The 27,796-nt window shown below is 37.0% G+C and overlaps 1 protein-coding gene across 1 annotated transcript in view; it reads left to right on the top strand.

The window, feature by feature from the left end:
* SEMA5A (semaphorin 5A) overlaps positions 1-27,796 on the top strand; it is a gene marked incomplete at its 3' end in the record, with an annotated part of 236,068 nt that overhangs the window by 92,145 nt on the left and 116,127 nt on the right. Inside the window, exons 5-9 of the mRNA XM_084306898.1 lie at positions 1,559-1,657; positions 2,650-2,863; positions 16,985-17,270; positions 20,643-20,778; positions 25,457-25,661. Of these exons, the coding sequence (XP_084163024.1) occupies positions 1,559-1,657; positions 2,650-2,863; positions 16,985-17,270; positions 20,643-20,778; positions 25,457-25,661 (940 nt within the window). The remainder of the gene's footprint in view (positions 1-1,558; positions 1,658-2,649; positions 2,864-16,984; positions 17,271-20,642; positions 20,779-25,456; positions 25,662-27,796) is intronic.

Here is a 27,796-nt window from a genome sequence, read left to right on the forward strand (position 1 = left end):
ATTCTCTCTCTTTCAAAAACCAAACCAAACAAATGAAAAACAAAACAAAACAAAACAAAACACAAACACAAACAAAGCAAATAATAAAAAAAAAAATAACTAACATCTTTTTTTTTTTTTTTTCACGTGTGTAGTTAGAACAACATGCATTAAGAAAGCTGCCCAGAAGCAGAAGTGAAATAATTGCACTTTAAAAGGCTTGTTGCACTGCCAGACTCTATTATATGGTTGCATTTTAACTTCTGTTTGTTTGAAAGAGTTTTAAGATGACAGTCTTGGTAAATTCAAGATATTTTTACCCAGCAGGAATCAACTCTTAGTTTTAAAATATTTGACAATTACACTTAAGGCTCAAAGAGAAAGTTCTAAAAGTTTTCATGAGAGACTAATGCAGTTTCTTTTGTATGTGCATTTTTTGAAGATGTTGCTCAGTTTTGAATGTTTTTTGATGTTTTATGTTTTGGTTTGGTTTTATTAATATTATTCGGAAATCTTAAATATATTTTGCCCATCTTCCTTCATCTTGCTTTATTTTGTGCCTGATGAATTTATTCATAATTATATTTGTCTTTCAACATGAGAGTCTATTTGCAAGATAAACAAGCAATATACTTAATAAAACCATAGGACCGGATAATGGGACTTCTGCACTGTTACCATTACATGGATGTACTTGCATGATTTCCCTTAAAATGTTAGAACTTCATAGGTATATTTTCACAAGGGTTTTTTGATCCTTTACATGTTAATGAATGCTGGAAAAAGCATTTTAGCCAGGTTCTCAAATGGAAAGATCCTGGATTTTTTTTTTTTATTAGTATTTTTATTTTTTCCCTCCAAGCATATGGTTGATTTTCTTCATTTTATTTGATTCTTCCTTCATTTCTGCAGGATGAATGTTTGAGTCTATCCAATATACATTTCTGGGAGATCTTTAATATTGCAGAAAAAAGCTCTGTCTGAATAAATGCTAGACATTGCTGTTGGTTCCTAGCTTCTGAAATGAGTGAAATAAATCATAAAGCATATACACATTCTAACAGGGTTAAAAAAAATAAAAATCAAATTATTCCTCAGGGGTCAGTGTATGTGTAGTGAGATAATGAAATTTTTGAGGTTTTCATGAGAAACTTCAAATTGACAGAAATTTAGATGCTTATAATAATTAAAAACAAACAAACAAACAAACAAAACATAAATTATGAAACTAGTAGGGACAAATCCATGTCTGGACATCTCAATAATTTTATTTATACTAGTTTGAACATACTCTTCTTATTGGCAAGCTGTTATTAATCCTGACTTCCTCCCTTTTGTGATCTGTCTTCAAAAACAGCATCTGATTTGTTGAAATGGCAGTGCATTAATAGTTTAGCTAAACTTTTGAAGTGCACAGTCAGAAATAGTCTTTGATACTGAAGATCTTTTTTGTTCTGATATTAAGATCCTTTCACAAAGATGGATGCCTGTGTTTTTATTAGGAAGTGTTTATGAGTATCAGTATTGAACACATTGGGTGTTCATAAGCTTTGAATAAATTATTTTTTCTCTATTGCAGGAGGAATGCCAGAACTATATTCGAGTGCTTCTTGTTGGAGGCAACCATCTCTTTACCTGTGGAACCAATGCATTCACTCCTATTTGCACCAATCGGACGGTATGACTTAAAGATTGTGTCTGATGAGCTCAAGTCTGAGCTCAAGCTCTAAGACAGCTGATTAATAGGCAGAGTATGCTGTGGTTGTGTCCAGACCATTTGCATGTGGGTTGGAGAGCTGATATGTAAAATGTTAGTTTGGCTGCCTACTGTGCATGTGTAGTTATAGAGAAGATGAGTACCTGTGCTACTGATTTTTGACTGGTGAGAGTGAGAAATCTTTGCTGAAAAATAATTACATTTCTGGAAAACAAACAAACAAACAAAACCCTAGTTGCAATTTATGTGTGTCAAAGGATCAAAAATAGTCATATAATAAAAAACAAAATGTTACTGTTTGGACTAAGTGAACTATTTATTTAAGAAGGGGAGAATTGTTTAAATACAAAGAACAAGTATCACCAAAAAATCCTTGTCACATTTATTATGTTTAAAACTTTTCTACCTTTATTTTCAAATAACATATTACCACTGCACTTTGCTATGTAGATGAAAGTATTAGGGCTGTTGAATCAGAGAATATTTCTACAGAGCTAGAAAGCTCAGTTTAAAAAAAAAAAAAAATAAAAAAAAATCTCATTTTCATAAGACATTCTTTCCTAGAACACACCTACATAACAGTCATATTTTTTTTTACCATCTGACCAATTGCTGTGATGAATACCTTAGCGGCTTCTGGCAATCAGATCTATTTTTTATAGTAACAATCTGTGTATAGATAATTATTTTTTGAGTTATTTCTAATATCAGACATTTTAGGCTAATGATTAACTTGTATATTTTACCCACCAAAGGTGCAGAAGCAAGATCAGACATTACATTAAAACCTCTATGAGACAGTTCAAGATAGATGTACAGGTCAGCTCATTAGTGCTGTAGAATGCCAAAGATGATAATTGGTGTTTATGATATGATTTTGCTCAGATTGATGCAGCTTGGCCAAAATGACAATTTTCAGGTCATTTTAATCCCATTTTCTCACTATTTTACAGTTAAGTAACCTGACAGAGATACATGATCAAATCAGTGGCATGGCTCGTTGTCCTTATAGTCCCCAGCACAACTCCACAGCTCTTCTCACTTCCAGTGGGGAATTATATGCTGCTACGGCCATGGATTTTCCAGGAAGGGATCCTGCCATTTATCGCAGTCTGGGGGCCCTTCCTCCTCTCCGCACTGCCCAATACAACTCCAAGTGGCTGAATGGTGAGTACTGATGAACTATGAGACTTAACTGCTTCTTAACCCATGTTCTCCCAATTTGTGTTGTTGAAATTCCATTACTGAAATTCCATTCAGAGAAACTGAAATGTTTTAGACTACCGTTTTTATAATTTTAAAATTATTTTTTATAATACGTTGAATTTACGTTTTTTCATAATACATTTTGAATTTAATACTGTTATAATGGCATGTAATTAACATAGCTGTTGTTTGTAGATGTGTGCTTCAATATTCAAGCTGTGTTTGCAGGCATGGGGATGAGCTGTACTTTATCTCTCATGTGTGCTTACTTAGCAAAACTGAGTTGGCCAAGAGCAGTAGCTTGTCTTTAGTATTCTTTTGCTGAGTTCTTCAAAAACCAAAGGCAGAAAATAAGCAGACTGAATTTCCCCACCTTCTCTTGCAGGTCCCAGCCTTGACAAGCAGAAATAGGTGTGTTTTCAAGCTGCTTAGGTGGCAAACTAACATTTTTGAAGCTTATTATAGCCAAAGAAAAGGGGCTAGTCTGCAAGACATATCATAAAAATAATATAGTATCAGTGACTATATAGATACAATAACTCCTGTACCATAGATGTTAAATACCTTGTGAGGATTTCCAGCTGGGAGAAGTTGTAAACTGACAGGTATTCCTCATATGTAACAGGGCCACTTGCCAATTAATGCATGTATTTCAAAACATAGATGCAGTCCTTTTAAAATGAAAATTATTGTTTAGCATAAAATATAAAATTATGTACTTTATAATTTGCCCATGTTTGTCCCAGTAGGGAAAACAAAATTAATTTTCATAACTCATGACATGTAAGTAACCATCAGTCTCAACTCCCACAATGCATTTCATGTTATGATGGAATTACTCATCTTCAAAATTAAGTGCGTGTATAAACCCTTCCAGCTTCAGAACATTATGTCAGCTACAAGTGACAGACTTTATTTTAGATATTTCAGTCCTTATATAACCCTAATGCCGAATTGTGCATCTTTGCTTGGTGTATTTTCCCTATGCAAAGAAGCCATCAGAGGTAGCTTGGAGAGATTTCTTACATTCTCTGAAGGTCAGCTGATTTTAGTATATTAATTAACAAAACCAAACTGCATGAAACATAACAGAATTATAGTAGTATAAACGAGGTATGAGAGGAAAAATGAACTTGTTGTATAGATATCCCTGTTCAGGCAGCATTTGTACACACAGACATGGTATTGAAGCTAATTGCTGTGCCACACCTGGGTGCTCCTGTCAAAGTGAAAACATTGTTCACACTGAGTTTTCAGCTTAACTGAATGTTCTATGCCAAAGGGCACAGTAAAATTCCCACCACTCCCCACCAAAGCTGCTCCAATTAATCAGATTGTCTCTATTTACATTTTGTCTATTAAAAGCTTCAGCTGCACCTATACGTTCTCTGTTAGAACTCATTCTTCTGCCTCAAAACTGTTTGGAATTAAGTTGTCAGGAATGTGTGTTTTTTATCTATGTGGAGGGAGAACAAGATGAGTTTTGTAATTGGAGCCAATTCAAGCAAATCCAATAAAAGGCTGGAAGCATCTGAGTGCCCTATGTGAAGAGAAGGTTCAATGTCTTCTGGGGTAGCTAAAAGTTGGGGATTATATCTTTTTATGTCAATTTGCCTGCTCATATGTGACTCCGTGCAAAGGAACTGCATTAGGTTTTCAGTGCTTAGATTGAAGTGAAGAATTTGCTTCTTTCAGTGAGAAAGTAACATAGGTAATCCTGCAAGAAAAAGGTAGGAAGCTTTATCAACTGGAATGGAAGCTTCCTAGTCAATACCATTCTATGATTCATAATATGTATTCAGCAGCATTAGCTGACAGTTATTCTAATTCAGCCTTGTTTTAGGCATGTGTGCATATGCACATGTCTGAATATCTCCAATTCGAATGCATTTTTCTGTTACACCCATGTTTCCCTCAGAGGTGCGATCTCTTTTATCACTTAGACTTGCCACTGTGCAGTTCATATTGGACCATTTCAAACTGTTTCTGGGGTTACAGCAGTATTTTAAAGCACAGCTGATTATCTTGCTTTCATGTTTCATGACTAGACAATAAAGACAGTGTTGCTTTTGATGGGTAGTGAACTTAGAGGTTTGATGGCGTAGTGCACTTAGAGGTTTTTAATGCCATCAGTTAGGCCAAAGGGACAGGCCTGTGTGCTGTCCTTCAGGGATTATGCTGTCAACATTCACTGTATCTTGCTGCAAAGGATATTGACATGGAAAGCTCCAAATCTTCAATATAGAAGAAAACTTGTTCGTAATTGGCAGAAGGCATGCAGTCACAGGAACCATGAAACACAATGTGGGAAGGGAAAAGTGGCTTGGGCAAGGTCCTGTGTACCACGCTGAAATTTCAGTTTCTGGAACCTCAGATATCACATACAAGACAAATTTAGGTTGATGGCCTGTCTCAGCCTCGCAATTCCTTCTGATTCAGCCAGAGTCATAAATTTATTATCAGGTTCTGCCTTCTATTGGAGGCTTCATAAGTCTGGAAGCAATCCACATCAGCTGAATTGGAAGTTGGAAGTTATTTTCAGGATATGTTACTGAGCATCATTCTGATAAGGTGCTTAGCCTTAGTAGGGCATGGAGAAGTCAGTGAAATTTCATTTCTGTATAATCATTTTCTTGATGCACTCAACACTCAATTATCTAGGGTGGTGAGGAGTTGGGGTAGCTTGGGTAAAAATATGAATTATTCAGACCACGTCAGCTACAAGAATATACTGTGGGGGTATAACTGAAAGGAAAAACTAAAGTTCAGTGACACTGCGATGTATGGAGTACAAAGATCTCTGATCCAAAAGGGTAGATGGATAGCACAGCAACACCGTCAACACAGAGATTGTATTGGTGACTGGAGTTACTGTGGAAACCATCTTGGAGGGTCTGCAAATATACTGTTTGTTCACTCGACAACTTGCTGACAGTATTTGAGATTTGACTCACCTGAATTCTGTCTGTTCTGACAATTTTTAATAGCAGACAAAACACTTGAAAACTGTTGCAGATATCTGCCCACTTTCTAAAAGTTCTGGAAAAAAATTAGAGTTTTAACAGTCTTGTCTTCAGTGCAAGAAGAAAGAAACACCTGAAGGCAGTTATTGAATTTGCTGTCTTCTAAAATTAAGAGTAGTAACCTATTCAGCTCTTGATTATAACTGGTGATCATATTCAGAGAGAGTTTATCTCAGATCTTCCCTCCTTTACTCCAGAAGCAAATTAATCTTCTGCCCACAGAGCCTGTTTCTGTCTTACTGGTGCTCCTACAGATAATGTTAAGTACAGCTGGCCATATGCAGTGTACAGGTTTTTGACCATGATCATCATATTGCAGACTGTGCTCACCTTCATGAGGAGATACAATTGAAGGACCAGTGCTATGACCTGAGAGTTCGCCATAAACCAGCAGTTCTACAGATCATGTAGCTCACCAGGAATTTATTAGCTGATGGCAAACAGACAGACCCCATATTACCTTAACCTTTCTTACCTCTCCTGTTAGTGTTCTTTAACTCTTATTATTCTCAGTGAAGATGAACCTGATCACCCAGAACAGTTAGCAACTGCTGCAAAACATTACTCTTCCATCACAATGGGCCAGGACTGGCTGCAGGACAGTAAGCTTGGAACTTTTGAACAGAGAATGTACCTCTCCCTTTAATATTTTCCTACTTTGGCCTTCTCTTTTCACATGTAGACAAAGGACAAAAAAAACAATTCTTGGAGTTACTCATGAGTTCGTGTATACATGCATGGACAAACCATAGAAGAAAGTAGAAAGGCTGTTTACCAGTATCTTACTCTCTAAGATGTGTTGTTTTGCCACCTATTCTCATTTCTCTTTCTCTCTAAGTCTTTACTCAAGTACTTCTGTGCTTGAGAGAAATGATTTGAGGTCAATGTGTGCATTTGAGCACACATTGAGCGTTATATCTAAAGCAGACAGTTCTTCCATTGATTTCTTCTCCTGACCAATGCAATCAGCAAGACCTTGAGTTTCAGCCAACTGCTCAGGTCAGTAAAGGGCAGCATGTTGCTAGAACATTTTAAAATCACCTTAGTAGTATTAAAAAAAATAAAATAGTCTGCCTTAGCAGTCTTCTTAGGACATTATTAAATGAAAGTAAATAAATTACATCTTTCATTAAGAAAAAAAAAAAACAGTTTGATTTACAGCTGACATGCTGTTTATTTGAGTCTCTTTTAACTCTCAGCATAAAACAGAGCTTAAATAATACCCAGAGTTTACTGTTACATTATGCTTCTAATTGGGCTTTGCTTTAAGGTTGATCCATGCAGCGCAGCAGGGGCAGAATTTAAAATCATTTGGTCTAGAAGATAGAGGTAAATGGAACAGTTATGCTTGAAATCCACAAACTGCATGTGTTCGGATTGATGAGGAAAAGCCTCCACTGCTTAGACTTGGGAGATTTTAATTTTTTTTTTTTTGTAGTCCAGCATTTACAATTAATAATGGTATTTCTCCTTTCAGTTCACCTTCTCAAATCATGTTTGATTTGATGCCTAATTGTGAAGGTTTAGTTTAGTCTATAATGTCTGTTTTATAACGGCTTTGTTTAGCCAATAAGAGGAAAAACAGATTAAACAAAAAAAAAATCAAATCCCAGTCAATCCCTTTGTTTTATCATATGGCAAAACACTGAGACATTGGTTTCATTCTTTACAAAATGCCTTCACTTAAAATTGCATATTCAGGCTGCTTGGGTCTCCAACTGTCTTGAAATGCATTGTAGTAGTTTCTTTATCCTAGATATATAACGATAGATGCTCTTGGAACCCATTAAGTAAATACAAACTTGTTCTAAATGCCTAGTCACTTCATCACTGGGCAGATCAGAGATGATTAAAATGTGATTTAATAATGTGATTTTGTGGACCCAAACCAGAAAAAAATAATAAAATAAAATCTTAGATTATAAACTTTTTTAGCTGAGAAGAGTATAGGAATGTTTGGGTTGTTCTATTCTGCTGGTAGACACAATATTATTGCTTTTCCCTCTTGCTGCTTGGTTATTAGATACCCTGAAAATGGTTCTTTTGAGATTTTCTTTTTTTAATATTTTGCTTAATAGAAAGTTTCTTAATCTGGTCTTAACTTATTCTTTTTAATTTAGTCTTCACAAGTAATAACAAAAACAAAATTCTCACAGATAGTTGGTAAGTGGGGTTTAAATCCATTTTAACATTTAGCAGCTCTAAATCCGTTCTTGTTTGTTCACTTCTATTATAAATCTTGTTGCTAGAAGGATATGTGGAAAAAAAATTGAGCTAAGAAGAAAAATAATCCTATCACTTTTGCTTCAAAGCATTAATAGAAATGGGTATAATTACTCATTTTCGTTTGTTTGTTTTTAGTGAAAAGCCTTGTAAATTCCTGACACAAGCTTTACTTATTATGCAATACATAATGTAACTCAAAACCACTGTTTTCTTCAGATGTGCAGCTTACTCTTCAGTTTTCAGGTATGAGGCCTGACTGAAGATAGTCAAAGCACATGCTACCAGTTGTTTATTTTGCAAGAAGACTAATAATTACTTTTCTTTGGTTATGCTACCCATACAGTTCATTCTGATCCTTTCTGTTCATCATTCTTTGTGCCAGTATCCTAAAATAGTACGGAAATACCCATTACTTTTGAAAGACATCCTTAGGATTCTCCACTGGAGCTGCTACCAAAGGCAAAAATTGTGCAGTTGTTCTGTGATTTTTCCTTTCAGAGCTGTATGTCTTTCCCTAAATGGTAATAAGAGTAGAAAAGAGGTAAGGTGACACAAGATGGAGGTACATCTGCTGACCTCCTTTGTCCTAGGTCAGACTGTTACTACAAAGCACCTTCATGCCACTTCCTCACCTATTTAAAATGGTAGAGATAGACATCTCTTCCCATGAAGGTGCGATTTTTTCCTTCTTATCTATCTCAGGTGAAGCAGCAAGTTCCACCTTTTCCTTATTGAAAGACTGTGAAGCTAGAGAGAGTAGAGCCTGTTCTTTTATATCTGGGCTGATCGTATCAACCAGTGTTAGGTGCCAGTTGGAGGGGGCTATACTAAGAAGGAAAAAAGGCATCCCTGCAAGTAAATCATCTGTGTCCAGCCCTGCCTTGAGGTTGTGTGGCAGAAACATCAGACTCATTAATGCTGCAGAAAACAATAGTACACAGTGAGCAATAGAGAATGGAAGAAATTAAAACAGAAAAACATCTCAATGAGGGAAAGAGAGAAAAAGGGATGAGCGTTGGGAAACAAGAACACATAAAAAACAGCATTCACCAAAGAAAGGAGGAGGACAGAAATATTGGAGGCAGAAATAGAATTTCAGTAGCAGACACATCAAGTCTAACAGTGAATGGAGAAGGGGATGATTATTAATGTGAACTCCAATTTCCAGCAAAAAAAAGAAAAACAGTAGAGGCCCAGATCTGTAGAGAAAGCCCTTTGTCTGGCTCTTTCTTTGCAAAACTGGATGAGAGGAAAAAAAAAGAAAGAAGAAATGGCTTTAATAATGTTTGGAGTTTTAAGTAAGCATCCAAGCTTTTGCAGTTTGTTGATAGATCTGTATAGACCAAACCCCTAGAGGTTCTGAGTGAATTACAGCAGTCATCTATATTCTCCCTCTTTGTGCTCCCCATCCCCCTCATTCTCCCAATATCCTGCTGTGCAAGGTACCTATCCGTGAATATAGGAAACCAAAAATCCACTGAAGCTCAGATAGGACTCTCCAGGACTTAAATAGGTACTAGATCAGAGTAGAGAATAATTTATGTCACTGAATTTGTCACCAGCAAATTTGCATCAGCTAATGATGTAATAAATTACAAAATATTATGCTCTATATGGAACATTTTACCTTGAAAATGAAGCAGATTTATTTGAAATAACAAATAATATTTTGTTTTGTAGTATTATATTTGAAAACTATTTTTCAGAAAAGTAATAATGGTATTTCAGGAATTATTAGAGTACATTAGTAAAATATGATGTCTAACAAGTGCATCTACTTTTATGATTATAGTGAATTGTATTACAAAATCTATCAGCAGTATAAAAGAAGATTGGAAAAAATATCCGTTATGCTCATTTTTACTGTATTTTGCAGTCCTTGCTCTTCCATACCCATAAAGCCTTCAATTGAACAAAAGGAACAGTATATATATATATATATATAAAAAAAAAAAAAAAAAAGGAGAGTTGAGGCATTGCAGAAGAAATAATAGTTCAAATAGACTGGTAACCAACTATGGTATGACAGATGAGTATTTTAAGAATGTGTCCTTGATGATTATGAAAGAGGAAAAATAGCTACTAATAAGCAATGATTTCCACTAGTTTTATACTTGGACTTAACATTTTTCCATTTCAGCTAATGAGGGTAACTATGATGACTACAGGTTATATATTACTTTGAAGGAGTTTAACACCACAGGAAATTTTTACTCTAGGATTAAGATTTGTCCTTAAACAAGAAGCAATGCCTGGGGCAGCCTAATGTAAGATCTATACTGTTCCAACAGCTGCAGAGTGTTACACTAAATGAATATAATTAAAAAAGAAATACTGAGATGGCAGAATGTAAATAGGAAATGTACTTCATTAATTATGTTAGTAAGGTGGGAAAAAAAAAAAAAGTCAACTAGCACAACATTTGGAATTTAAATTCTTTCCATTGTTTTCACTTTCATTTTGGAGAGCTTTTCTAACTGCAAGCTGAATGGTGTGTGTTTGGGGGGTGGGGTGGGGCAAAACAAACAAACAAAAAAATAAACCACAAAGACATATTCTTAGAATTTAATGCTATTAAGTATTTTGCTGAATATAAGAGACCAACAGCAAGAGGGTGTGATTCATTGATCTAGTGAGGTTGGCTAACAAGGTCCAAATGGATGTCATTCAGTATTAGATCACTGTTAAGATTTTTAAGATTTTGAAAATATTATAGAATCATAGAATATTTGAGTTGGAAGGGAGCCACAGGGATCATCAAGTCCAACTCCTGGCTCAACACAGGACCATCCAAAAATTAAACCATACATCCAAGAGTGTTGTCCAAGTGCTTCTTGAAATCCTGGAGAGCCTGCTCCTGTGCCTAACCACCCCCACTGTAAAGAACCTTTTCTTAACACCCAGCCTGAACCTCCCCTATCACAGCTTCATGCCGTTTTCTCAGGTCCTATTACTGGTCACCAGAGAAGAGATCAGATCCTGACTCCCTGCCCCTGTCTCCCCCTCCCTCCCGTGTAAGGAAGCTGTAGGCTGCCATGAGGTCTCCCCTCAGTCTCCTCTTCTTTAGAGTGAACAAACCAAGTGATATCAGCCACTCCTCATACATCCTCCCCTCTTCATAGGTCTCCTTGGGACAGTCTCAAATAGTTTTATGCCCTTTTTATACTGTGGTGTCCAAAACTGTACACACTACTTGAGGTGAGGCCACACCTCTTCCCTCAACCAGCTAGCAGTGCTGTGCCTGATGCACCCCAGGATATGGCTGGCCCTTTGGGCTGCCAGGGCACACTGTTGGGTCATACTCATCTTGCTATCAACCAAACCTCTAGATCGTTTTTGTTTTGTTTTGTTTTGTTTTGTTTTGTTTTGTTTTGTTTTGTTTGGGGTCGGGGGGGGAAGGGGTGCGGAGAGGCTGCTCTCTAGCTTCTCATCCCCTAGTCTATATGTATAGTCAGGGTTGCCAGATGCCAGGCACAGAATCTGGCACATGCTCTTGTTAAACTCCATGAGGTTGGTGATTGCCGAGCCCCCTAATTTGTCAAGATCTCTCTGCAAGGCCTCTCTGCCCTTGAGGGAGTCAACAGCTCCTCCCAGTTTAGTGTCATCTACAGACTTACTCAAAACACCTTCTAGTCCTATATCCAAGTTATTTAAGAAAACATGAAAGAGAGATGGCCATAAATTGGAGCCCTGCGGAACCCAACTAGTGACTGGCCACCAGCCTGGTGTAGCCCCATTTGCTATAATACTTTGAGACCAAACCATCAGCCAATTGTTCACCTATGGCATTACGTTTTTATCTAGCTGTATCCATAGCTGTATGCTATATCCATTTTGTCCAGAAGTATACAGTGGGAAACAGTATCAAAACTTTTACTGAAATCCAAAAAGATTACATCAACTGGCTTCTCTTGGTCAAGTAGATGGGTAACCTTCTCAGGAAAGGAATTTAAATTTGTTAAGCAGGACCTTCTGTTCATGAACCTGTTTTGGCTATGACCAATGACCACATTGTCCTTCATGGATTTTTCAATAACTCCCAGGATAATTTTCTCCATAATTTTACCATGCACTAAAGTGAGACTGACAGGCCTGTAATTACCAGGGTCTTCTTTCTTGCCCTTCTTTAAGATTGGAATGAGGTTTGTGAGCTTCCAGTCAACTGGAACCACTCCAGATTCTCACAACAGTTGAAAAATAATTGAAGGAGGTCTCATGATGACATCAGCCAGCTCTCTGAGTACCCTGGGATGAATCCCATCAGGCTTAATAGACTTATATGCATCCAGGTGGAGCAGTGAATCTCATTGGTTGGCTGGGAATTTATCGTTCTCTCCACAGTCATGGTTCTCCAAGTCAGGGCATATGGGGTCCCAGAACCCATCATCAGTGTTCAAGGTGAAGGAGGCATTAAACGTCTCTGCTTTGTCTATGTCCCTGTTTGCGAGGTGACCATCCTCATCAAGTAATGGACCAATATTGTCTCTGGTCCTACTTTTGCTGTTAACATATTTAAAAACAAAAGGCAAAAACTTTTTTTTTGTCCCCCACAGTAGTGGCCAGCTTCAACTCTAATTGAGCTTTGGCCACACACATTTTCTCTGTACAAAGGCTAACAGACAACTATATATGCATCTTCTAGGCATATACATGTATGTTTGTGTGTACATACAAGTTTGTGCATATATATCCTCTGGTTCTCCTGAGTCCCCCAGCTCTGCACACTCTTGAGTCTCCTGGTCTGTCCTTGCACTGCCTCCCAAGGTGTACAGCATATCCTTGCTTTTGTGCTACAAGGATGCTGTTCTCTGGGTTGCAACGTCAGTGTGTGTTGGGTGGCAGAGCTGCAGCCAGTCCCTACAGGAGCAGTCTGCACTGTCAGGAAGCATCAGTGTGAAAACAGTGAGCATGGGCTTGGTCTCTGAGTTCCGAGCATGGGTGGAAAGAGAAAATTATCTAAAGGGAAGAACTGCCTCTTCTTAGTAAATGCCTTTTTGTTCAGTGCAGAGACTGTACTCCCTGGGATATGTAGGTTTGTCTCCAGTCTTTGGAAAAACAATTATGTTATTTCTGACTGAAGCACTATCTGGACTTTGTATGGTTCAGTCATCTTTTTACAACAACTCAGAAGAGTCTGTGGGGAAAAGTCGTTGCTGAACAGAGTCATGCAGCTTTAAGAGAGAAGCTATAGACATTCCCAGACCTTGAAGTCTGATTGCTGAGTTAGCAATCTTCAGAAATAGCATGCTACAACCCTGTTTGCCTGGAGGCAGCACTAACTAGCATGGCAGTGCTTTCAATACATGGACTTGAGTATCTGTGCAGCATTGCTCCATGTACTACACTGGAGACCTTTGTCATGTCACGTTGACAAACTCATTCCTGATTCCATTGGTTCCATTTGATTTGTGAAAGTCTAATAAACCTGACACATCCATAAACTGAATATATATATGTATGTAAAAAAACAAACAAACAACTGTCATTTACAATAGTCATGACATTATTACAGATTGACAGTCTCATGTTGATCCATAACAGCTGTATCCTGTCACACACCAGAATCCTTACACTTGTTATAGTAATCTTTTCATTCACAAACAAAATGAATTTACTCTTCCAGAACTACATGCAAATTCAGCAGGAAAAAAATAATAATAAAAATCATTTCAACTTATCTAGTGAAAGCCTTTGTAAGAAGTCCTCCATGTCAACAAATGACATTTCATAGCACAATATCTGGAAACCTATAAACTATTTTTTCCTAGAAAAGAGTCTCCCTTTTCCTTTGAAGCTTTGAAGTGACTTAGTTCACTTTTCACAAAGAGAAAATGAAATGAAAAGTCTGACATGATAATCCCTCTATATCCACAAAATTCCAAGATAGCTCTGAGATTATTCAGTTTTCCCAAGTTTCAAGAGCAGGTCACATTTTCATCACTTCATAATCAGTAAAGTATATGCACAGGTTTTTGCAGATTATAGACTATTTCTCAGTTTTGAATCCTTGAAATGTGAGTACTAGTTTTTATTTATACATGTACTATGATGTACATGTACATGTATGTACAACTTTAAAATAGTCTCATGACAAATTGACATGGATTTTTCAAGAACCTTAAAAACATTTCTAAATGCATTTCATATTATGTTTGTTTCTACAGTTCATGGGCATTATCAGTAATTCATTATTCTAACTTTGAGAGTTTCCAGTAGTGTTTTTGGTCCCGCAGCAAGTTGCTGTTGTTCTAATGCAGAGACCTTTTTATGCCAGTGGTCTCCCCTTGAGAAGCATCATTGTAAGGTCTGATTGCAGGGCATCGCCTCTGTGTTTAAGAGTTCTACAGGATGTTTTTGTAGGTGGACAAAATTGATGTTGAGCATTTGCCCAATAAATAGAATCTTTTTATAACAATCAGGATATTTTTGAGAAAATTTTAAAGAGCAAGTAGGGTTACAGGCTACAAGAATTCAAACAGATGGAAAACTTTACTTTTTCTTGCTATTTTGGTTGTACTGTTTTTTAACATCTAATGTTAGTGGATATTGCTTTAATACATTAGTACAGTGGACAAATAAACCAAGTCACACTGCAACTAGTGGATGCTTTTTCTGCCACGAGTTCTTTCCATGGGAATAAGAACAATCTAAAAGGCTATTGTGTAGAGTGAGGGAAGAAAGTAACATGCATTACAGATTAAGAGGAACAATGGCAAGGTGTGGTATGGATATAAACTGAGGTTGGAAAATGAGAGAGTAGGTTATTTTTTTTTTTGTCTCTTTTTTTTTTTTTTTTTTTCCTGGTATTCCTAAAAATATTTTGTTTCTAGCATGCATTAGTTAAATAAATACAAGTTTGCTCAATACAGTTGAAAACATTATATGTTTTGAGAATAAATGAAACATCATGATTGGATTTTACTTAAAAAAAAAAAAAAACTTTCATGCAGAATATCTGTGGTCATATATTCACTATTTAATGTCTGCAAAAACTGTCTAACCTGTCTAGAGGGTGATAGTATACGATTCTGTGACTTTTAGCAACATATTTTTGTTACTTCAACATTAATACTTCTAATTAAATCTTGTATTCCATTCCATTCCTCTGTTAAGTGTTCAACAAACATGCACATTATTAGAGAAAACAGATTAAGAAAATTAAAAAGTAAGGTCTTTGTTTCAGCTTTTTCTGTTTTCAGTTTTTAGTGTAACTGTGATAGTATATTACATGTGTATAGTTAAAGAATGACAGCTCATGAGCAACTAAGAATTATTTCTACACATCTATAGACTCTAATAATGAAGTTTAAAGGTTATTGAAGTCTTTTAAGCAAAATCCTAGTGTAATGAAAATTTTACACATGTAGAATGAAAAGGCAAGGTTCTAATAGGGAAAAAGGTAACTAGGAGTGTAGTTCTGCATATATTGTCAATCCAATTTTACATTTATTGCCATCACAAGTCCTGTCAAACTATTTTGCCTTTGGCTTTTAAGATATAACTGGTGCTGTTAGGATGAGTTTATGAGATTATGAGAGCTCAAGATACCAACAAGTCCTTCTCAAAAGTGTTTGGGTGCAATGTACAGATCAGAGCCTGTGGAAAATGTGTTGTGTTACAGACTCTCAAGGAAGTGCTGAATAGGATAACAAGTAAAAGTTATAGGTAGGAGTGGGAGAGCTTTAAATATCTGCTCGGCTTCAAATATCCCAAGGAGGTGATGACCATTGCTGCCAAAAAAAACCTGTCTTGGAGACTATCAGCACAGCAGATAGAGAGGGAAGCAGCACAAAAAGATGTGTAAACTGTGGGTTGAGCTGTCTTTGGAGAAGAGTTGTCTGACAGGGTTTGACCTGTTGCCTGGAAATGCCAGCTTTCTTGCCCTTCAAGTTCTCCTTAAAACTTTTGATAGGTTAGAGGTGTTCCTGCAAAATGTTTAGATTCAATTGCATCAGCTTCTTTTTTTTTTTTTTTTTTTTTTTTTTTTTTTCCCCAATGCAATAACACTGTCAAATGTTCATCTATTAAATTTTTGGGATTGTTGCATCACAGTGGAAGTAATTCAAGCAGGTTTGTTTTGGTTTGTTCTTCCACTTCAAAATTTGGGAATGAAAACAATTTTTTCTTGTTTCTTAGAGGTACCAGCATTCTATAATGATTCCTTACACAAGGGGAATTCTTCTCCACAAATCCATGTATCAAATTTGTCTTGTAAGAATTCAACTCATCAAGTTGTCAATCTCTCTTAAACTCATGGACTTTTCTCAGTTTTTGTAATCCTTATGGGAAAAGGGCCATGTGTTTATTGTACATACAGTTTCCCTTCTTTTATTTCAAGAAATATTATCATCTGTTATTTCCTAGATTTCTTTTTTATGTTCTCTGTTTTTTCCTGTATCACTATTATTATTTTTTTTAAATCATTTTAATCCTTTTTCTTAAAAGAAAAAAATACCATAATTCTTAGAATAATTTTAAATGAGATAAGGCTGATATGTGGTTATACTACCATCAAATGCTCTAATTTAGAATTTTCTTTCTTTTCATTAAAGTGACTGAGAACATTCTTAGACACACTCAGTAACTGTCCATTGTTCTAGTAATCTGGAGTGGCATGGTAGCAAAGCACAAACCCGCTTAACATGGAATACTAAACCAGTTACGTAGTAAGAATACACCATAATATAAGGTATAAAGATAATATAAGGTATCTTTTTTCTAAATGTAGTGCCTGAAGTTATCTTCAGCTTGACATGAAAGCCAACTTTCATGTCCACATGAGTGCATATATTACTGGGATACAATAATAAATCTTTTATTCTATTATTTTCAGAACCAAATTTTGTGTCATCTTATGACATTGGGAACTTCACCTACTTCTTCTTCCGAGAGAATGCAGTGGAACATGACTGTGGGAAAACAGTCTTCTCTCGGGCTGCTAGGGTGTGCAAAAATGACATTGGTGGCAAGTTTGTGCTGGAGGATACCTGGACTACCTTCATGAAAGCTCGGCTGAACTGCTCTCGTCCTGGAGAAATTCCATTTTACTATAATGAACTACAGAGCACTTTCTTCCTGCCAGAATTGGACTTGATCTATGGGATTTTTACCACTAATGTGTAAGTAAATTCCATGATACTTTTTTTTTTTTTTTCTTTTTTTCTTTTTTCTATATACAACAGTAAAAGCTAAAGCTTCTGGACTGTTCTCTGTTCTGTATGTGTGAAGTAAACATAATAATTTCAAAACACTGTTTGCCCAGTCTTGTGAAAAAGAGTCAGCTTCCAATATGAATTGCTGAAGGTGTATGAAAGAAGGCAGAATTCTTAATATTTCCTTACAGCAAAGGAGCAGTTATGTTTTCTTCTGTCATCTTTTTCATAAATTTTAAGGCTATTCTGTCATCTACTTCATCCATTCTTATAAAGACAATTTTTTTTTGTTTCACACATTATTTCATATGCATAAATATATGATGAGCTTTTGAAATAAATATTTTATAATTATAATTTCATGTGATCATGAATTTGGCTCAATGCAATTTGAGTCAGGAAGTGTTCACTTTACCCAAAAGAGCACAAGATGTGCTCTTAAATATTATAAATCAGTCCTAACATATCCTACTGTGAGCTTGAGAATCAAATCAAAATTTAATCTGTTTTGTCTGAACCTTATATATCAACAAGGTAAAATCTGAAATTGTAGCATTTAATCTTAAAAATTAAAAACTGTTAAATATTAAAACATTGTGAAAAAGACATTATGAATGGACCTAAAAGCTTTCTGGACTCTGAGCTTGATATCAAGAATAGTTTAACTTTCAGTGAAAAAAAGAAAAAAAAAAAGAGAGAGAGAGACTTTATCTCAGAAATGTGCGCTGTTACATAAAACATGATAAATGGAGCTCATATGTTGCTCAGCAAGAGCAACCCATGAATTATGGCTGTGCAGCCAAATTTTTACACTTCTGGAACAAGGTTTCAGATTTTGGTTTCTGATTCTTTTTCCCACTTGCAGTTTCTTGCTGCATAAATCAGGTTTGCATAGAATTTTAAAAGGTACTTGAGCACCTAAAACACTGCTCAGTGCTCCTTTCTAAACAGCTGAATACCTACATCCTATTTATATGCATATGTATATAGAGAGGTATATATGCACATATTAGCCAGCTAGGAATAGTCACAAATAAATGCTACCCTTAGTGATCATGACTTTGGGCTTCAGCTCGTTTCTCCTGCTTTTGGTACAGTCTGGTATAAACACATCTTCCAGACTGGGATATACCCTTTAGCTGGCAGCTCAGGCAGTGAGCATAGCTTGATGGGCACCTTGCACCAGGTTGACAGTTCCTGACTTTGGGACATTGGGTGATAAGCTTAACACTGTTCTTGTACTGAAGCAATGTGTTGAAGCTATATGCTGCTTTTTAATAGAGAAGAGCAGTCTTTGGGACTATTGGAGATAGAAAATTTGGTGATGTTTGCAACAGTTATTTTAATATCATTAGTCTGTTTTACTAGCTAGTATGAGTCCTAGAGGACAGGCATTTCTTAGGTGGCATGCTGACGCACTGTTCAACATGATCTGTCATGAGAAGTCAAAATAGCCTTGACACTCTCCTGCCATGGAAAGCCTGCTTGGAGGAATTCTGCTCCAGCAAATCTGGAAAGCTTTCGTCATGTTAGGGGAGCCACTCTGAAGGACTGTCCTGGCAATCTGTGGAACAGTGCAGCTTCCTGTGCTACAAATTACACCATTTCTGAGGTTGTGTCAGGGCTACCATCATTCACCCTAATCTTTTTGAGAAGGAACCTGGAATGTAAGACCTTGACAGTACTTGAAACTTTGCTACTACTTCCTTCTTTCCCATTAGCTTAGCATTATGCCTTATCCAATAGAGATGTATTATTCAAAGAGGAATTAATTACAACTAATTGATTGATTCAGTTGATTGATTCACAGATATCTGCACAACCCGTACGATTTCAGTCTTGAAACCTGATGATGGAGAGCCACCAGGGTTTTCCATGAGGGGAACCCACACACTGCTTTCCATTGGTGTAGCAGCATCAGATATTACTGAACCACATTCAGAATTCTTCAGTTTCAGTATCTTTAGAATTGCAATTCTTTTTAAATATACTGTGAATCATTTTGTGATGGAAAAATTGAAGCATTTCTGTCTATAAATACTGTGAGTCATAGCAAACATGTACCATTTATGTGTGGCTGACTTTTAAGTACATTGTACCTCCTGCTTCATAGTGAAGCTGACTTTATTTCTTTCAGACCATTTGAATATTTACAAGCATCAGTTTGATGTCCTTGAAGGACTTCAGGGAATTTAAGAAGAATTTGATATTTGTTCATAGTATTTGTAAGCTGCCTTTAATGACAACTTATATAGGGAATTATCAACCCTATTGATAATTGATTCTGCAGAAGGTACTAGCACAAAACTTCAGGTTTGGGGGATTTTTGAAAAAAGGGTGACAAACATTAACAAGGAAATTGCTCTCTTGTCCTGCTGTTAAATCCATATATCCTAATTTTTTCAGTTTTGGAAAGTTTTGTTAGATCTGTTATTTTTTCTCTCCATCATTTTGGAGTTTCTGTAGTAGGTTTTCTAAAGGCTTGTGTAAAATGCAAGGTAAGTTACAAAATAGAAAATAAAAATAAAAAGAAGAAAGCTTTGTGGATCAATTGTCAGCTGTTTTACCTGCGGTGCAAATTTGTGCAACTGCCACCTTAACTATCTCTGTCTTTATCTCAAGTTGTGGAAAAGAACAATGCAATTTTCCACATTAAGAGATCTCTTAGTCACTAAGTTATATTGTTTACACCATGCAGAATTGCTTTATTGTGAAACCTGTCACATTTTCAAGACAAGAACAGGAAATTGCATGTTTTGCCTGGCTGCTGTTTATTCCTGTAACAGGAGATCTCATAAAGTATGCAATCCAAGTTGTTTTCCCTTGATGGGTTTCTTGAATTTGCATTTTTGTTGCTGTACATCATCATTTGGAAGATGGGATTTTTGTTCAGGCTTCTTACCCAGGGGTTCCATAGGGTCCAGAAATATGCCATAAGATGAAAATCCTTACCTCTTTGTATTGTCATTGGTTGCACAGAAGAACCATTAATGAGCCCCGAGAAGAATGTTTTCCTGAACTTTGAAACCAGAAGAAATATGTCCTCGATGCATGTGACTATATGTGGGCATAAAGTATGGCCTTCTTATACTACAGTAGCAGCACAAAGTATGAAGTTTCTCCCATATGAGCTACTTGGCAAGGGTGACAAAAAATTAAGTCCAATGTCAGCACATCATGTATCTTTATCCTGAGATACTATCTCCTGGATTATCATAATAATTTTGTTAATTACTTGGAGAGTTAATAAAGGAGAATAAATATATATTTTAATTTATTTTTCAGCAAGTGAACTTCATAACGTTGTTATTTAAGTTAATGTTTATATTTGTTTTTCAGGAACAGCATAGCAGCCTCAGCAGTTTGTGTTTTCAACCTGAGTGCCATAACTCAGGCTTTTAACGGACCCTTCAAATACCAGGAAAACTCTCGCTCTGCTTGGCTTCCATATCCCAATCCTAACCCTAATTTTCAGGTACAGATATGTGGGAGAAGGAAACATAGTTCACATGTGGTGGTTTGTTTCTGAATGTTGTTTGGCTCATACTTAAGTAACTTTAGAGTTTCCCAGTATATTGTAGCCTAAGACCTTAAAATTTAAAAATAAATATATAAATGGGAAAAAAAAAAAAAGCTTACGAATTCCCCCTATTTCAATATCCTTAATTTTATCTTTTCACAAAACAATTTGGGTTGAAAAGAGGATGTGCTCTGCAGGTTAGGAGAAAAATAACCACAACTTTAATCTGTCAAAATATGAAGCATTGTAGTTATCCGTCAAGATAATATTAATTTCTGGTTCAAATATCTGGTTCAAATATTAATTTCTGGTTTAAACTTGTTTTTCTCCTTTACACTGCATTTGTGCTATTAGAATCTGGAAAGGAAACACCATTTGACAGGAAAAAAAATATGGTAGGGGGAAAAAATGGGAGGGGGAGGAAAGGAGTGGTTACCATTGTGTCTATTTCCCCATGCAAGGTGGTCCATGCTTGTGAAGAGTCTGATTAAAATAATTTGTGAACTGTTGTGCTCCTTATTTGAACTTGTCAGCCTTAGAGTATGTAATAATCTGTAGCTGGCTGACAGCATAAAACTAATTACTTCAAGGTGGGTCAGTCACTGGTACTCTTAAACAAAAATTAAAGGATATTTCAGGTAAGCACATATGCACGCATTTGTTGTGGTTTAACCCTGGTAGCCAAACACCAGAGACACTCTGTCACTCACCGTCCTCAATGGGACAGAGTGAGAACTTATGATGATAAAAAGCTCTTTGGGTTGAGGTAAGGACAGGGGATTGCTCAATTACTGTCATGAGCCAAACATGCTCAGCATAAGGGAAATTAATATAATTTATGGCTAATTAATAACAGACTTGAACAGTGAGAACTTAAAAAAAAAAAAAAAAAAAAAAAAAAAAAAAAAAGGTAAAAACATCCACCCTCTTCCACCTCCTCCTCCTGAGTAATGCAGGAGAACAGGGAATGGGGGCTGCGGTCAGTCCCTGATGCTTTGATGCTTTTTCTCTGCTGCCCCTTCAGGGTCACTCTCTGCCCCTGTTCCATGTGGGGTCCCCTCCCATGGGATGCTGTCCTTCCTGAACTGAGCCTGCAGGGGCTGCCCACAGGCAGCAGCTCTTCAAGATCTGCTCCCACATGGCTCCGTACCACGGGGTCCATCCATCCATCCCCAAGGAGCAAACTGCTCCAGCACGGGTCCCCCACAGGTGGGCAGCAGCTCCCCCCAGAGCCCCTGCTCCTGCTCCTGCAGGGGCTCTCCATGGGCCACAGCCTCCTCCAGGCCACATCCACCTGCTCCACTGGGGGCTCCTCCACGGGCTGCAGCGTGGAGATCTGCTCCATGTGGGACCCATGAGCTGCAGGGGGAGAGCCTGCTCCACCAGGGGCCTCTCCACAGGCCACAGGGGAACTGCTGCTCCATGCCTGGGTCCCTTTTGGAGCCAGCTGGAGCTGGCTCTGATCTGACATGGGGCAGCTGCTGGCCCTGCTCAGAGGCCACTCCACAGCTACCCTGCTACCAAGCCCTTGCCACCCAATACAGCATTTTTATTCTTCTGCACAGTCACCACTCCCACAAGGACAGTTATAGCGAGAGTGATGCTGGCAAGGGAAATAGAAGGAAAACTACATTAATATAGTGATTAAAACCAATAACTTTTCACTACAATATTTAAATGTGGATCTGCCTTTCACCCTTCCTTTAATCTTGATACAATCTCAGGGGTTCAGTGCTGCTTCTGTAACAGCCTTCCCTATCATGGGAAGGGTCATGAGATCTCTGCAAGCATGAAACAGAACCATCCACCAGGGACAGTAGGTAGTTTTAATTATGTCCTGATTTATGCAAGCAAAGGAAAATAAAGCACTGAATTTGCTCTGAATACAGGCCAGAGAGCCCTGTTACCTTTTCCGAATAGCATGTTTGGCGTTATGCCCAAATGGCAAAATACCAGTTAAGTAAGCCATATTGCCGAAGCAAGCTATTATCGGTATATAACTTTTTACATTTTGTAGAAATAGTTACGTTGCCAGAATAACGATTGTAAGAAGATCCAAGTGAGGTTAAACTTTTGAAAAAAGAAGCCTGAAGAAAGGCTTGTATGTAAAAATCTTGCCTTCTTTCTGACTAAATGGAAGTCAAACACAAGTTATTAATGTCTTCCTGCAAAACCTTTATTAATGAGTCTAATTATTACAGAAGCACCCCATACAGAATGGTACATACAAATGAAGCTGACAGTCTAATGGCTATATAAAAACAGTTGGGAGGCTATACTGTACTATCAGTAGTCATCTCTAGCTCTCAGTCCAGGCAATAAAATGTTGAAATTTCTTGTTTGGAGAGTCTGGCTGATTTTAGTATGACTCTTACTTTCTTTATCAAATTTACAAGACCAGCAACATTTCAACATTTCTATCATATCTCACAGAGCAACAGCTTTGTAGGCTAGCACTAGTTTAAAGAGCTGTAACGTGGCCTTTTAAAACACAGTATTGATGCCAATTCATGTTAACTGATCTCTAGATATCATTAGTGATGTTGAACTTCTGTTTTTCACAGGTGCTATCTTTTATTCATTTGAACTTTCAGTTAGATTTTTGGCTCAATAAGTGCAGTGCCGTCATATACCAGAAGCTAATCTAATGCTTAGAGCTAGCTGTAACCTTTTTAAGATTTCACAGTGCTTTAAAGTACATACTGCATGTAGAGAGGATACATACACTGGCTGAACTTGTGATTTCCTTCCCCAAAAGGAGGAAGCATGGGTATGGTAAAATACCAGAAGTTCTGTTTATGTGGTTGGAGAATTAGATTTATCCTCAGAGTACTCAGCTACTCAGCAGTAACAGACAGAAGCATGTGATTATGAAGGAACTCTACAGCTGGGTGGTGATAATTACATTCAGCATTTTATTTCCACGGCTAGATGTAATGATGTATTAATTTAAATATTTTCCAGATTAGAATAGTACTGGAATCCCAGTCCTGAACAACACTGTTTCTCTCCAGAGCTTGTTACTTTTCTCTTTATGCAGGACATCTTCCATTGTAAGACCAAGGACAATATGTATTTCAGTGTACTATGAACATTCTAGCTAGAATCTTTCTAGCTTGATATAATCAGAATAATTCTTCTTTGGCATGCTATGCTTTTTTTTTCATTGGTCTGACATGCAAGAAAAATAATTGTTTCCTGTCAGTTGTCTTTCATCCTCATAGGTTCTCTTGTTATGGAATTATTGATTGAATTAAAAAAATAAAATATATATTTGGAGTCATCACTTAATTCCAGATTGCTAATATGGCAATGATGAAAAAATAACTTCTAGGGTTTTGCAGACTGTATGATTTAGTTCATATTTTGATTCATAGTGCAATTTATGACATAGTATCCTAGAATCATAAAATGGCTTGGGATGGAAGGGACCTTAAAGATCATCTAGTTCTAACCCCCCTGCAATTGACTTTCCGCTAGTCCAGGTTGCCCAAAGCCCCATCTAACCTGGCCTTGAACACTTCCAAGGATGGGGGATCCATAACTTCCCTTCCTAATTGCCCTGACCCATTTATAGGACCTTACATTTGGCATTTTTGAACCTCATGAGGTTCACACAGGCCCATCTGTCCAGGACCCTCTGGATGGCATCCCTTCCCTTCAGTGTGTTGACCACACCACACATCTTGGTGTCATCGTCCAACTTACTGAACATGCACTCAGTCCCACTGTCCATGTCACTGACAAAACTGTTAAGCTGGTCCTAAAAGTGGAATAGAGTGGAAAAAAAAAATGACTTGAGTATCCTTTCACATCATGAATGTTTGATAATGTTGTGAAGTACTGTTTTACTTCTCTAGTGCATCTGTGTATGAGTAAACATGAAGATGTTTACATACTCACACATGCTATACATATATCTAGTGTCCTCAGTTAGTTGAAGACCTAAACACAAAGATTTTAAAATTAATTGCTGCTTATCTTGCTTTGTTTAGTTGTGTCTGGAATTTGTGCATATGATGAATAAATACACAGAAATTAGTACAATTTTTAGATATACAATATGGTCAGTTCCAAAGAAAACATATCTTTGCTATGGATAACATTTTTAGTAAGATTTATAGTTAGAGCTCTATTCTGTCCATTCTTGGCTAATGAGCACAGAGTCTGAAGAAGCTTATAGAACTGTGGAGAACTGTGCTGTGACCTGGGATTCCTGTCAGACCCTGGTTGTGATAGAGATTTCCTTTGAAAATTTGTAATGCCTTTAGCACTGTGTTTATGTAAATTGTAAAGAAAACTAGTCAGAAATTTCTGATAGTAGCTTTTCTTCTTGCTGCCCTGTGTGCATAAGTTATAACCAAATATTACTATAACCCATCTGTAGTCAGTCTGGTGCCCTTTCGTATTGCTTGAAGTTAGGGAGTCCCCTTAGTACTGCCTCAGGAAAGTGGAGCTTCTTCAGTCACTGTGTGAACAGTCTGATCAGCACCAAAATGTGCCATGAATGTGGAATTCCAAAGTGTCACTATAATACACAGTCTTGGTATTCATGTTCTTATGCTCTAATTTAGAGAGTAAATCTGTTGTTATCGTTGAGGCATATGGTAACGTTACTTTTCTGTGTTTGCAGTGCGGCACCATGGACCAGGGTTTGTATGTGAATCTGACTGAAAGAAATCTTCAGGATGCTCAAAAATTCTTCTTAATGCATGAAGTCGTTCAACCAGTTATTCCAATTCCTTACTTCATGGAAGACAATAGCCGATTTTCTCATGTGGTTGTGGATGTTGTGCAGGGCAAGGATATGCTCTTCCATATCATCTATCTTGCCACAGGTATGAACTCTGAGTTGTTGTGATAACTGCAAAAGTGTGAGGTCTGTGAATTTTAATGGTCTGTAAATCAGTTTGGCAGTGTGTGTAACACCTTGAACAGTTTGTTGTTTTTGTTTCCTTTATAGCAGCATTATCTCTGTCTTTACATTTTCTGAGTAAACGAGTTCAGTAGTTTGCAGTGTCTTGGTTTATATAATATTGTGAACTTAGATGTTAGTGTCTTTACAGTTCTTTGAAAGCATGAAGTCTATATGCTACTAAGAGAGTGAATGGCTGGAAATTATATAAACATGAATTGACAAGTTTCTCTCTTCTATTCTTTTTTATGTAATTAAGGGTACAGTCACACTCAAGGTTCATACATTGCTACAGTTCTCTGACTAAAATTGTCTTGATTAGAAGTATTGCTTTCTAGGTTTAAAATTTCATTCAAGCTCCTTAAAAACACTGAAGGTGTCAGAGAATTGATTTTGCAGAAGAATGGTGTCCCTAACTGATACTGACATATTAGGTTGGAATAACATGTTTAGAGCTTTGTGGCAGAAAACTTAGGGCAATTCTCACATAGTTAGTTCTAAGCACATTAGCAGGGCATAACTCATCTAAACAGTGGTTTACTAGTGAGCCTTTTTAGTGTCATATTGAGTAATCACCAAATACAAAATAAATAAATAAATAAATAAAAATCTGTTGATCAACATGAGGAAGAAAAATCCTATACAACTAATTCTTCTTGCAGTCAATGTGGTCAATTTCTATAGAATTTCATCATAATCATCACATCAATTATAGAGAAGCTGAATCATTTTCATCACTCTTAAATATGATTTATTATTGAAAATTGTATATTCTATGGCTTAGCACTTATCAAGAACCTCAAAATCATAGAATGGCCTGGGTTGGAAGGGACCTCAAGGATCATCTAGTTCCAACACCCCTGCCTAAGGGATGTCACCCACTAGATCAGGATGCTCAGGACCTCATCTAACCTGGTCTTGAACACCTCCAGGAATGGGGCATCCACAGCCTCTCTGGGCAACCCGTTCCAGTGCCTCACCATTTAAGTATTGGAAGGCTGCAATGAGGTCACCCCAAACCCTTCTCTTCTGTAGGTTGAACAGCCCCAGATCTCTCAGTCTTTCTTTGCAGAAGAAGTGCTCCAGCCTTCTGATTATTTTTGTGGCCCTTTTCTGGACCCGCTGTAACAGAGCCCCCAAGTCCTTCTCTGCAGGGCTGCTCTCAATGAGTTCTTCTCCTAGTCTGTGCTCATGTCTGGGATTGCTCCGGCCCAGGTACAGCACCCTGCATTTAGACTTGTTGAACCTCATTAGGTTCATGTTGGCCCACTTCTCAAGCCTGTTAAGGTACCTTTGGATGACAACTCTTCCTTCTATCGTATCAACTGCACCACTCAGCTTGGAGTCATCTGCAAACTTGCAGAGGGTACACTCGATTCCACAGTTTATGACATCAATTAAGATATTAAACAGAACCGAAAAATGTGCATTGTGGTTCAATATATGATTTATTATTTATTTTCCCCCTGAAAACATTTTTTTTTCAGTGAAGATAATTTCTTTTTGAATCTGAAGAGATTTTTGAGTAATTTGGCACATTTGGGTGGGACAATATTTCTTGTCATATTATCCTTTCTAATTGTGGTCCTGGAAAGACGGGCAGTAATCTGAAAGCCTTAAATAAGTTTAAAACTGTGCTTGGATTTGGCCAGTTGTAGTTGAAACAACCTGCTGGTTGGTAAATAATAGCCTTTTAAGTGAAATCATGCCTATATTAAGTGTGGTTTGTATTGCAGCGATCTGACAGAAACTGAATTACAGAAACATGTACTTGGTTTTATATGAAGACACTGTTACTGCGTTGTAGGATATTTGCATTATAATAACAGCATTGAGAATTATGTAATTTGTCACAATTCTGGTTGTCTTCAGTTTTTCTTATTGTTTTTCCTTTTGTGTCTGATTCAGTGAGGACTGAAAATTTCAAGTTTTGTGGTTCATTAATAAATTAATTAATTAATTAATTAATCAATCAATAACAGTTCCAAGTTCTTTTTATGCATCTTTCTTGCTGCTAAAAATATGTTGTTTGTATATTCCTTATGATATATTCTTGCC

This window comes from Netta rufina (assembly GCF_964035555.1).
Source record: "Netta rufina genome assembly, chromosome: 2".
Classification (NCBI taxonomy): domain Eukaryota; kingdom Metazoa; phylum Chordata; class Aves; order Anseriformes; family Anatidae; genus Netta; species Netta rufina.